Raw genomic sequence first — 14,061 nt, forward strand, 5'->3', positions numbered from 1 at the left:
CTGTGAGCTCTTGCTGCTTAAACCTCTAGTGCCACCCTTATTCTAGCCTACTGAATGCTCAGCTGTTTGGCATTTCCTTTGAATGACCCAGCATCTTTCCTTTTGTTGTTGGAAATCAGAATCAGTCTCTATTGCTTGTAACTTAAGAATCTGTATATTCTGTATATTATATTCTTAAATGGTTATTTGGAAAATGTGCTCATTTATAAAAGTTGCAGTGTCTTTTTAAAGTTTGCTGAATTAAATCAGGCATATCGTCAAGTGTGTTCTTTGCTTTTCATTCCTTATTGGTAAACTCTTACCAGGCTAAGAGCTGAGGACACCTGCATAGTGAATTGAGTTGGTCAGATGAGTTGGCAGACCATGACACAGGGACCTCTAAAACATTCCTTGTTAAATCAAACATACATTGCCTGTGAACTTGAGCATTCACATATAACTGCTTACATGCCATCCATCCCCTCTCAGAACTTGAGAAGGCTCTCATGGTGTCTGTCTGCAGCCTTCACGGAACCTTTTTGAAGAGGTTTTTTTCACTTGCTTTTATCTGAAGTAGCCCAGTAGTAAGTTAAAAGAATAGTTACTGTCTGAAGAGGGCACAGTGTTGCTCACACTTCCTGATTTTATACATAATCCTGATTTGCCACAGAAACACTGAGCCCACTGGCTTTCCCTCATAAGGTCCACATGGTGGAACTAATTTCACCACAGCCTGGACCAGCCAGAGAGACCTCTCTTTCTAATCCCAGTCAAAAAATCCACGAATGAATTCGAGCAGGGTAGACAGAATTTAAATAAGCCCACTGTATTAGTTCATTCTCATGCTGCTAATAAAGACATACCCTAGACTGGGTAGTTTATAAAGGAAAGAGGTTTAATGGACTCACAGTTCCACATGGCTGGGGAGGCCTCACAATCATGGCAGAAGATGAAAGAAGAGCATAGAGACATCTTACATAGGGGCAGGCAAGAGATCTTGTGTAGGGGAAGTCCCCTTTATGAAGCCATCAGAGCTCGTGACACTTATTCACTACCACGAGAACAGTATGGGGAAAACCACCCCCATGATTCAATTATCTCCACCTGGTCCCATCCTTGACACGTGGGGATTATTACTATTCAAGGTGAGATTTGGATAGGGGCACAGCCAAACCATGTCACCCACCAATCACTGAGAGTTCTCCTTAGTTACAGAAGGAATAAAGTACACAATTTGTTCCTCATGATGAAGGGGAAATCCCAGCATGTACCAGACACTGCACCTCTCCAAAACTTGGCTGCAGACTCTGTGCTTTCATGGGATTTATCATTCACTCTCTGGGATGACACATCTTACCAGGCATCCAGGAAACATGACTCCATTCTCCAGGTCCTATCAGAATCTCACCTGGAGGCATACAGCATGCTGCCCTGTACAGTGGTAAGCTGATCAAAGGTCTGATATCAAGACTGATATTCTGACATAGAAATTTAATGTAACATTGGAAAAAACACAATCTACACTGCTGCTTACGGAGATACAGTAAATGCTTCAAGTGCTCTTACTGGAATAAAGGAAAAACAAAAAAGCATTGACCAAATCAATAGCCAGCTACTTTCTGATTTTCTCCAAGAAAAAGAACTTATCTGACAGCAGCTGCAGTTGGAATCACCATCTGATTAAGTTTCGGAATATGTGCAGTCATTCTATTTTTTTGAGGCGGAGTCTCGCTTTCTCGCTCTGTCACTCAGGCTGGAGTGCAGTGGCCCAATTTCAGCTCACAGCAACCTCCGCCTCCCAGATTCAAGTGAGTCTCATGCCTCAGCCTCCAGAGTAGATGGGATTACAGGCATATGCCACCACGCCCGGCTAATTTTTGTATTTTCAGTAGAGATGTTTTTTCACCATGTTGGCCAGGCTGGTCTCGAATCCTGGCCTCAAGTGATCCGCCCATCTCAGCCTCCCAAAGTGTGGGGATTACAGGCGTGAGCCACTGATCCTGGCCTGTGAAGTCATTCTTAGAGACCCATCTGTCTCCTCCTACATATGCCAAAGATCATGCTAAAGCAAGACATGATAAGAGTCACACTCCTGCTGCTTTTAAAGCTTTTGATGGTGGGACTCATCTCTGCAAATCTCTTCATACTTCCTAATACAATAACCCTCTTTTTATGGATCAGGGATCCAGTGTGAGTATATTGCCACAGAGGATGAAGAAATAAATTATAACTCTTCACTGGAAAAATAACTGGGGGATGAGTTTATTCCTATAACGTATAGTTTGTTCCATAGACCACAATGGTTTCAGAGACCCGAGAAATTTATATTTGTTCAGAGCTGCTCCCAGATGACCTCCAAAAGGCCTAATGGTTTCCTTTCTGCAGTACATTGTTATCTTAGCAAATGGGAGCCTCAAAGGAAGATTTGGGAACACATTGATGATATAATTATAGAGTTCTGCATCTTTAGGGGTCTTTCACTCGTATCTATTTGTGGCAATTTGGTGACACTGTATCTTGGTGGCTCCAGTCAGGCTTTTCTGCTATTGTTATATATATATCAAGTAGGACCTATGTTGTTGCCAATGTATTTGGTCCTAGGCCAGGCTGGGATATAGCTGGTATTTACTGGCATGGCTGTATCAGTTTTATACAATGGTATCAATTTTTCTTGGTTAGTACGTATGCCACCTCGTTAATTTTTTGAATAGCATTTCAGGCCAGGAGGCCCTGTGTTATCCAAAACCAATATTTCTGTGGGCTGAACTCCTGATTACACTGGACCTACTCCTATTACAATCACTATTTTCACCTTGTCTGCAGTTGTTAATTGCTACTAAATGTTATTAAGCCTGTACCAACCCCAAGAGTCTGATGTTTCCATTGAAATCGGGAACCCCTTTTAACCATAACATTTTCCACAAGCCTTCCTAGCTTAAAGAGAAGCATCATTAAAATGATTTTCATAGATGCTGCTACTCCCCTCACCAGTGTTATTTCTCTCAAGGCCTTAGTGAAAGGAGTGTCATTGATAGGTCCTCCAAGGAGACTTAGGGGATTAATAGATTAGGACAGTCAGATTGCACACAACAAATCCACTCCACCATTCCTATCTTTGTAAATCTTTGAATGGCTTTATATTATTTAAGGAATATTTGCATTCTCAATTTCATTTAATGTGGACCATTATTAAGTTCATGTTTCACTCAACTAACTGAACCAACAAGTAGAATCACCCCCAACTGCTCAAGGCAGCACGCAGAATCCAGAATCTGTGGCAAGTGTACCCTATCAATCATTTCTGCCCTATCCAAAATTACGGTTCTCCTTGTCAGTGTAATGTTCTGAGAATCTCACACATTTTTCTCGGGGTTTTTGCCAATATATATGAGCAAAGTCTAGATTTTTTTTTTTTTTTTTTTTTTGGCATAAGTCTCCTCCTTCTGGATTTGCCTTTTAAATTCTAGCCACCACAGCCCCTCTCATGCTGGAATCTGATTTGGGGTGTATAGAAATAATGAGAATAATGGAGGAGAAGCATAGGCAAATTGGTTTCCCTTTACAAGGTAACCATTACCTCAGGTGAGGTCATTATAGGATCTTCTAGCAAGGCAGTACCAACCTCTTTAGACAGGAAGAGCTCCTGCTTTGATTAGCAGAGGAGAACATGTCAACTATCCCAGTTTTCCTGGGACTGAGGGGTTTCCTGGGACACAGGACTTTCAGTTCTGAAACCTGGACTATTGTTCTCTCTAGTTTAGGATATTATGAGTCCTCCAAATCCCCTTCCCCATTCCAAATCAAGGTCCTACTGTTTCTTGGTCCATACTCTTTACGTTTTACATAAGAGGCCTAATGAGGATGTCAGTTTAACTCATGGTATTAATACAATTTGGCAACCAGCAAGATTAAGTATGACCTTGGTTTTCAATTATTTCAGCATTAATAACTAGAAAGAGAGAAAATATTTTGTTAGCAAAACATGGGACTTTTCCTGGTTTTTAGATTGAGAATTCAGTCTAAAATTTTTGAGCTGAGGATTTCAGACTCAAGCCTAAATTATATTTCTTTATGTATCCATCCCTACTAGAAGCAACCACCCCAACTCACAGTCCTGGAATTCCTTGTCCTTTACACTGTTTTATGGCAGCAGCCATGTGATCCACCTAAACCTTCCCTTCCTTAGATAATATATCCCATTTTACCTCATAGTTGTGTTTATGAGGTCCCAAGCATATTTTGCTACATTAATTTTCATTAATTTTATATTTTTACCATTCATACCTAGGTCTCTAATCGATCTGGAGTCTACCTTTTCACATAGGGTAAGGTAGGGTTCTAGTTTTAATTTGCTCCATGTTGTGGGCCAGTTTTTCCAGTCCTTTTACCAAGCATTCTGTTCTTTATCTATTGATTTTTGTGCTAGCTTGGTGTATTAGTCTGTTCTCACTCTACTAATAATGACATATCCGAGACGAGGCAATTTATAAAGGAAAGAGGTTTAATTGACTCACAATTCAGCATGGCTGGGAGGCCTCAGGAAACTTAGGATCATGGAGGAGGGGGAAGCAAATACGTTCTTCTTCACATGGCAGCAGCAAGGAGAAGTGCAGAGCAAGGTGGGGGAAAAACCCCTTATAAAACCATCAGATCTTTTGAGAACTCACTCACTGTCATGAGAACTGCATAGAGGTAACTTTTCCCATGATTCAATTACCTCCTACCTGTCCTTCCTACTCCATGTGGGGATTATGGGAACTACAAGATGAGATTCAGGTGGGGACACAGTCAAACTGTATCACCTGGTAACTCATATTCCTGTGAGTTTCCTATTCCATTCCATTGTCCTGTATATTATCATGACTTTGATGTATATGCAACTATCTATAGAGTAATTCCCCCTTTGCTTTTCTTTTACAAATTGACTTATTTTTTTTTTTTTTTCCGAGATTGAGTCTTGCTCTGTCACCTGGGCTGGAATGTAGTGGTATGAGCTTGGCTCACTACAACCTCCGTTTTCCAGGTTCAAGTGATTCTCCTGGCTCAGCCTCCAGAGTGGCTGGGCTACCACACCCAACGAATTTGTCTTTTTTTTTTTTCTTTTTTTTTTAGTGGAGATGGGGTTCCACCATGTTGGCCAGGCTAGTCTTGAACCTCTGACCTCCCAAAGTGCTGGGATTACAGGTGTGAGCCACTGTGCCTGGCTGCAGATTGACTTAATTATTTATGGATCATTATTTTTCAATTATGAAGAGAGGTGAGTTAAAATATCCAGCTATTATGGTGAATGTGTATATTTTACCATTTATTTCTGCCATTGTTTTCCATGTATTTTGAAGATGTTTTATTAAAAGCATAGAAAGAATTGTGTCTTTAATGACTGACCCATTTATCACTATCTCTGGTAATATGCCTTGCCATGAAGTGTATACTTCTCTGATATTAATAGAGCCACACCGGCTTTCTTGGGCTTACTCTTTGTATGAGATATCTTTTGCCATCCTTTTACCATAAAACTTTTTGTGTCATAATTATATTTAAAGTATGTCTCTTATAAACAGCATATAATTGTAGGCTGGGCATGATGCCTCATGCCTGTAATCCCAGCAGTTTGGGAGGCTGAGGCAGGAGGATCACTTGTGCTCAGGAGTTTGAGACCAGCTTGGGCAATATAGTGAGACCTCATCTCTATAATAACAACAAGAAATATATAAACAGCATATAATTGGATCTTTAAAAAAGTCCAGTCTGACAATTTTTGCTAATAGAGTGTTTAGTTCACTTGCATTTAACATAATTACCAACAAAGTTGGGTTTATGTCTACCATCTTGCTATTAGTTTTATATTTATCCCAGGAGTTACGCTCTTATATTCTTTGTTCCTCCTTTATCTTTCTTTTGCATTAATCAAGTATTTTAAAATTATTCTATTTCTTCCATTAGCTTTTTTTTTCTTTTTCTTTCTTTCTTTCTTTTTTTTTTTTTTTTTTTTTTTTGAGACAGAGTTTTGTTCTTGTTGCCCAGGCTAGAGTGCAATAGCATGCAGTTGATGCTTTTCATTAATTTGAGAAAATTCCTTTCCATTATCTCTTCAAACATTTGTACTCCAGTATCTCTTTTCTTTCCTTACAGGACCCAATAGCACATATATTATACCACCTAATTTTAGCCAACATCTCTCTCTCTTTTTCCTTTCTTGCTCACTCTTTATGCTTCCATTTGGAAATTTTCTGTTTATGTTAGACAAAAAACGTAGGATTATCTCAATAGGTGCAGAAAAAGCTTTTGATATAACTCAACATACCTTCATGTTAAAAACTTTCAGTAAACTAGATATTGAAGGAACATACCTCAAAATAATAATAGCCCTCTATGACAAACCCACAGCCAACATCATACCGAATAGGCAAAAGCTGGAAGCATTCTTCTTGAAAACCAGCACAAGACAAGGATTCTCTCCCTCACTACTCCTATCCAAGAAAGCACTGGAAGTCCTGGCCAAAGCAAGTGGCAAGGGAAAGAAATGAAGGGCATCCAAATAGGAAGAGAGGAAGTCAAACTATCCCTGTTTTCAGAGGACATGATTCTATATCTAGAAAACCACATAGTCCTGGCCCAAAATCTCCTTCAGCTGATAAGCAACTTCAGCCAAGTTTCAGGGTGCAAAATCAATGTACAAAAATCACTAGCATTCCTATGCATCACCAGCAGCCAAACCAAGAGTCAAATTGGGAATGCAATCCCATTCACAATTGCCGCAAAAATAATACAATACCTAGGAATACAGCTAAATCAGAGAAGTGAAAGATCTCTAAAGGAGAACTGAAAAATACTGCTCAAGGCAATCAGAGAAGACAAAAACAAATGGAAAAGCATCCCATGCTCAAAGATAGGAAGAATCAATATCATTAAAATGATCATATTGTCCAAAGCAATTTACAGATTCAATAATATTCTGATCAAACTGCCAATGACATTCTTGACAGAACTAGAAAAGACTATTTTAAAATTCACATGGAAACAAAACAGAGCCAGAATAGCCAAGGCAATATGAAGCAAAAAGAACAACGTTGGAGGGATCACATTATCCAACTTCAAACTATATCACAGGGCTACAGTAACCAAAACAGAATGGTACTGGTACAAAAACAGACACATATTCCAATGGAACAGAATAGAGAACCCAAAAATAAGGCCACACACTTATGACCATCTGGTCTTTGACAAAGCTAACAAAAGCAAGCAACGGAGAAAAGACTCCCTATTCAATAAATGGTGTTGGGATAACTGGCTAGCCACATGTGGAATGTTGAAGCTAGACCCCTTCCTTATACCATATACAAAAATCAACTCAAGGTGGATTGAAGACTTAAATGTAAAATCCAAAACTGTGAAAATCCTGGAAGACAACCTAGGCATTACCATCCTTGACATAGGAACAGGCAAAAATTTCATGACAAAGACACTAAAAGCAACTGCAACAAAAGCAGAAATTGACAAACAAGATCTAATTAAATTTAGCTTCTGCACAGCAAAAGAAACTATCAGCAGAGAAAACAGACAACCTACGGAATGGGAGAAAATATTTGCAAACTTGCATCTGACAAAGGTCTAATATCCAGCATCTATATGGACCTTAAACAAATTCACAAGAAAAAAACAACCCTATTAAACGTGGGCAAAGGACATGAACAGCCTCTTTTCAAAAGAAGACATATGTGCAGCCAACAAACATATGAAAAAAGGCTCAATATCACTGATCGTTAAAGAAATGCAAATCAAAAACCATAATGAGATACCATTTCATTGTGACACCAGTCAGAATGGCTTCGTGACATTCTGGCTATTATTAAAAAGTCAAACAAACAAACAAACAAACTAACAAGTGTTGGCAAGGTTGTGGAGAAAAGGGAACACTTACACACTGTTGGTGAGAGTGCAAATTAGTTCAACGATTGTAGAAAGCAGTATGGCGATTCCTCAAAGAGCTAAAAGTAGAACTGCCATTCAACCCAGTAATCCTATTACTGGGTATATACCCAGAGGAATATAAATCATTCTACCATAAAGACACACACACACACACACACACTCAAATGCTCACTGCAACACTATTCACAATACCAAAGACATGGAATCAACCTAAATGCCCATTAATGCCAGATCAGATAAAGAGAAGGTGTTAGATGAACTCCATAGAATACTATGCAGCATAAAAAAAGAATGAGAACATGTCTTTTGTGGGAACAGGGATGGAGCTGGAGGCTATTTTCCTTAGCAAACTAGCACAGGAACAGAAAACCAAATACCACATATCTTCACTTATAAGTGGGAGCTAAATGATGAGAACTCATGAACACAAAGAAGGGAACAACAGACATTGAGGTCTATTTGACAGTGGAGGGCGGGAGGTGGGAGAGAAGCAGAAAGAGTAACTACTGGGTACTAGGCTTAATACCTGGGTGATGAAATAATCCATACAACAAACCCCCCATGACACAAGTTTACCTATATAATGACCTTTGCATGTAAGTCCAAACCTAAGATAAAAGTTAAAAAAATGTAGGTAATTTCTAACGACCTGCCTTTGAGGTCATTAATCCTTTCCTCTATGACCTCTAGTCAGCGTTAAGCCATCTGTCTGATGAATTCTTAATTTCAGATATTTTATTTTTTACATTTAGAATGTACATTTAATTCTTTAGATATTCTGTTTTTGTGATAAAGTTATCTGTCTTTTTCCATTTTTCTTTTTGTCTAATTTTATTAACATTAATGTTGTTATATCCTCTTCCCTGACATCTCCTTCTCACTATATAATTTATTTGTTCCATGTGTGCTCCAGTAGCATTTTACATTTCTTTGGTTAATAGCGAAGTGAGCATTCTATAAAAAATTGTTAAATAATTTTCTTGTTCTGGGGCTGTGCTCCCTTCCTAATATGCATGGCTGGCTTATGAAGACAGGCTGGCACAAATTAGTTTTTTATCTACTTTATTGAGGCATTATTTACCAAAATATTTTTGAGTAAACATTTCCCTCAGGCTTCTACTTCACTTCTCTCATGGAGATGCAGTCTTACAGCTATTGGTATATAACTGTCTCTTCTAAACCTGCACTGTCCAATACGGTGTCACTCGCCAGATGTGGCTACTGAGACCTGTGGCTAGTCTGAACTGAATTAAAATGTAAGTGTAAAATACGTGCTGGACGTTGAAGACAGTATGAACAAAATAAACTATCTTAATAATTTTATGTCGATTACATGTTGAAGTGATAATATTTTGGATATATTGGTTTAAAAAAATATATTAATACCATGAATTCCACCTGTGTCTTTTTTTAATGAAGCTACTACAAAATTTAAAATTACACATGGGACAGTGCTGTTCTAGACTGTAGCCTAGGGAAAGGAGAACAAACTATAAAGAAAGATGAACATGGATATAAAGCTTACTTTCTTCATTTATTAGTTCTGTGGACTTGACCAGTTACTTAAAATATCAACTTCATAAGGAAAGTGAGGGGACTACATTAAAATAACGTATGTGGGATACTTGACACTTAGTAAGTAACTATCTAATGCTTATTTCATTATCTTTCCCTGAGGACAAGGAAGTGGCTCACATATCACAGTATTCAGAATACGTGATTACATATTTTGTTTTGTTTTGTTTTTGTTTTTTTTCTTCCTGAGACAGAGGGTTACTCCGTCCCCCAGGCTGGAGTGCAGTAGCACGATCTTGGTTGACTGCAATGTCCAGTTCAAGCGATTCTCATGCCTCAGCCTCCCAAGTAGCTGGATTACAGACATGAGCCATCAAGCCCAGCTAATTTTTGTAGTTTTTAGTAGAGACAGGGTTTCACCATGTTGGCCAGGCTAGTCTTGAACTCCTGACCTCAGGTGATCTGCCCATCTCACACTCCCAAAGTGCTAGGATTACAGGCGTGAGCCACTGTGCCCAACCACATATGTTCTGAATGAATGATGTTCCTACTGAAATTAGCAGTTATTAGAATATTTTAGAAATTCATCATACATAATCATATGACCCCAAGACCCAGCATTACAATGTAACATTTTAAGAAAAAAGGACAATTATTTTATATTCTATTCATTCACCTTTTCTATGCTTTAATAAATCTTTTGCATAGGTAAACACATTTAGTTAGAACTATAAGACAACATAGAAACAGACAAGAAATACATAAACATTCTGATTCTTCTCCAAATAACTATTTTGAGGAAACTCTTGACTATAAGTTACCTTTAGAAATACCTTAACCTCTTCTGCTCATACCTAAAACAATATGTGTAACCTTCAACTTTCAATAAAATCATTTTATAGTATAATTTATCTTGAACATCTTATACTCCTTAAAGCATTACTTCGAAAACAAAATTCTTCAAATAATTCTACAAATAAATAGCAAATGTCATTGCACCTTAGTTTTATAACTTAAAATTTTTTCCATTACTTCAAACATTAGTTTCTGAAGTGAATTAATACAGCCTGGGCATATAACTACTCTTTCTCATAGAATGGTATTGGTCATCAAGATATTTTAATCTTATGTAAGGACAATTTCTGATACTGGGAACTTAATTATAATACTTTCTCCAAATTCAGGGAAAAGTGAGATGATTATAACACAGTTAGTTCTTAGTTACCTGAGTTAATTAAGAGGCCATTCTGGCAGGTAACTCCAGTAGGAACCTAAATTGTCTGACTCCTGAGATCTTTAAGAGGTCAGTTCCTCAGGCAGCCCTTTCTCAAGGATCTTAACTATATACTCTCCTTTCAGACCTTCTCACTGTTCAGGCTGTGCTGAACTGAAGGCGCCAACCTCTGGACAGGGGCCACAGTCCACAAAGTCCCTGTAGCAACAGTATGGTAGCTGAAGGATAGGATGCTTGATCAAGGGGAAAAAAAGGTGCTTTCAGGTGGGATTTCTGACTCAGGATCAAGGTAATAAGAGCTTTACTCTGTGAGATGTAATAATGACAAAAGATTATTAAAATGTAAGGCTGTACAAGGCATTGTAAACAGCAGTGATCTTTCTCTTTCTTAGAAGTGTTAAAATTTGGTTGCACAAAAGAACATACATGATCTAGGACTGGAATAAAAATACCTGAGAAGTTATCTTTCTCTAGGCAACAAAGTAATGTTATTTCTGCTTAGCAAAAGTTCGCCTATGCCTAGATTCATTTCTACCTTTTTTTTTTTTTTTGAAAAGTAGATTTTAACAAAATGGTCAACAAAATAATTATGGGTTTTAATGTTGGTTATATCAATTTATTACTAATTTTGGTCTTCCCATTAGCTTCCTGTATAAAAACGATGAGTATCTCAGTAGTAGGTACAATAGCTTTTAAAGAGAATGTAGGCAGAATAATTCAGATACAAACCATAAATAACCAGAAGGCAAAGTGAAGCAAAATTGTCTCATGTGATGTTTATCCCAATTTATATCGTTATTCTTCTATCAATTTTTAGACTGTTAAAGTAAAATCTTAATCTAAGCATTTTATCAGTCATTATAAAAGATTCCAACCTTTAAAAATTATGAAAGGTTTAAAGACCTCATTAATAGAGTTAGAAACGTTTGTTATTATCCTACTGGTCAACTTTGGTCTGTATTTTCTGGACCTCTTCAGGCCAAGAATAACAATCAGGTAGAATCTGGTCATAATCAGTACTATACATCTGGGAGCGGACAAATGCTTCTTTGTTTTGAGGTTCGGGATAAACTGTGGCTGTCTTTTCTTGGTATGCGTCTTTCACAATCTAGATATAAGAAAAGAATATTAATTATTTTAATAAATAGAGATAATGGTGAGCCCATGTGAGTGGAAGTTTTTATCCATTTCAAAAGCACTGTATATCTTATGTTTGCAAAAACATTGTTTTATATTAAAAGCACATATAAGCAATGAAGATGTAAGATGAAAATGCAATTATAAATCATATAGTGAGATAGAAAAATGACACCAGCAACTAAAGAAAGTGTGAATAGGTGAGACTAATTCAAATACTATCACATCTGGACTTCTCAGAGAAGCCAGTGTTCAAAATATTGTCATGACCTAACTGACAATTAACTTGAAATAAATATCTAAATAGTCCTGCTAAACTTGAACCTTGAATTTTCAAGAATCCTTATTCTGACCACAGCCTCCTACAAAATCTCCTCCTGTACCCCAGGGTCTCGTGATCCTGCTCAGCTAGTCATCTGGACACCACAGTCAGGATCAGCACTCTTTGCCAGTGTCACAGAATCTCCTGTCATCATGTCCTATGTTTCATGCATAATTCTAGTCCCTTGTCTGGGGACCCCTCAGAGCTGGCTTTCTCCTTTTGTGGCTGTGCATCCTAGAACCATGCAGTAAACTTTTTGTGGTGCTATGTTTTTTTCTAGTCTGCACATTATACTTTTTTCTGTCTTTTCTTAAAACTTCCTCTCGTGGTTCCCAAAAAGCAAGTCTAAACCTTCCCATGTCTTCAAGTTTCCATTTGACTCTCATCACTCACTGGAGAATCACATCATCACATCATATCGCAGGAGAAAATTTCAACTACTCAGAGAAAATGATCTTAATTTCCATTTTGACCAACTCAAACTATCTCCTCAGTACCTTCATACATCTTCTCTTTCCCTACTTTCTTAAATGGATTCTCCTCATCAAAATTAATCGCTTCATATATGCTATTTAATTCACACCAGTTTTTGTTTGTTTGTTTGTTTTTGAGATGGAGTCTTACTCTGTCACCCAGGTTGGAGTGCAGTGGCATGATCTCAGCTCACTGCAACCTCCTTCTCCCGGGTTCAAGCGATTCTCCGGCTGGGCGCAGTGGCTCATGCCTGTAATCCCAGCACTTTGGGAGGCCGAGGTAGGTGGATCACCTGAGGTCAGAAGTTCAAGACCAGCCTGACCAACATGGAGAAACCCCATCTCTACTAAAGATACAAAATTAGTCAGGCATGGTGGTGCACGCCTGGAACCCCAGCTACTTGGGAGACTGAGGCAGGCGAATAACTTGAACCCAGGAGGCAGAGTTTGCCGTAAGCCAAGATCACACCATTGTACTCCAGCCTGGGCAACAAGAGTGAAACTCCATCTCAAAAACAAAACCAACCAAAACAAAAACAAAAACCAAGCAATTCTCCTGCCTCAGCCTCCCAAGTAGTTGGGATAACAGGCTCCCACCACTACACCCGGCTAATTTTTGTACTTTTTTAGAAGAGGAGTTTCGCCATGTTGGCCAGGCTGCTCTCAAAGTCCTGACCTGAGGTGATCCACCTGCCTTGGCCTCCCGAAGTGCTGGGATTACAGGTATGAGCCACCATGCCCAGTCTAATTCACACCAGTTCTTAAAATAATATTTATATGACTGACTTATTTTGATAAGTCTGATTTCAAAAAATATTAGAATGATTAAGTATCTCATCTCAATGTAAAACTATGCATTTATGAACAATTAAGGTTATGAATACTGTGCTGTATTATGAAATGTCTATGAAAAAGCAGGAAACAATATGTATACTTACTTTATAATTATAATAATGTTAGAAAATAAACAAATGAAAGACACAAAACAAACACAGGAAAAACTAATGCTTACATTAGAAAAATAGGATATTGATTATTTTCCTTTTCTCTATTTGTTTTCCAAAGTGCCTATAATGTGGTATTATTACTTTTTAAACAGATTTGTTGATATATAATTCACTCAATATTCAAGCATTTTAAGTGTACAACTAAATTATTTTTGTACATTTACTGAGCTGTGCAACCATATCACCACATTCAGTTTTAGAATATTTTCATCACCCCAAAAAGATCCCTTGGGCCTGTTTAAGATGGCTATATTAATTTTATAACGAAACACATTGTTTCATTACTGACATAGACTAAGTGGAAATTCATCTCCTCTTTCTGCTCCCAGATATACCATAGAAATAACCCCATCTCTCAGTGAAATCTTCATTTTCTCTGTCCTGTCAATGCCAAACTCTCTGACAGAGTGGCTTGTCTTTTATTGCTTTCCTAATTCTCTGACTTCTGAACCTCTTCTACAT

General features: G+C 37.9%; 1 protein-coding gene across 3 annotated transcripts in view; it reads right to left on the reverse strand.

Moving 5' to 3' along the window:
• Positions 1-11,209: 11,209 nt before the first annotated feature.
• Positions 11,210-14,061, reverse strand: part of ME1 (malic enzyme 1, NADP(+)-dependent, cytosolic) — a 226,114-nt gene continuing 223,262 nt past the window's right edge. For all 3 annotated transcript variants that reach the window (XM_012001196.1, XM_012001195.1, XM_012001197.1), the window contains one exon: positions 11,210-11,768. In XM_012001196.1, the coding sequence (XP_011856586.1) occupies positions 11,598-11,768 (171 nt within the window). In that variant the 3' untranslated portion in view covers positions 11,210-11,597. The remainder of the gene's footprint in view (positions 11,769-14,061) is intronic.

The sequence above is a fragment of the Mandrillus leucophaeus genome, unplaced genomic scaffold (assembly GCF_000951045.1).
Source record: "Mandrillus leucophaeus isolate KB7577 unplaced genomic scaffold, Mleu.le_1.0 Scaffold652, whole genome shotgun sequence".
Taxonomy (NCBI): domain Eukaryota; kingdom Metazoa; phylum Chordata; class Mammalia; order Primates; family Cercopithecidae; genus Mandrillus; species Mandrillus leucophaeus.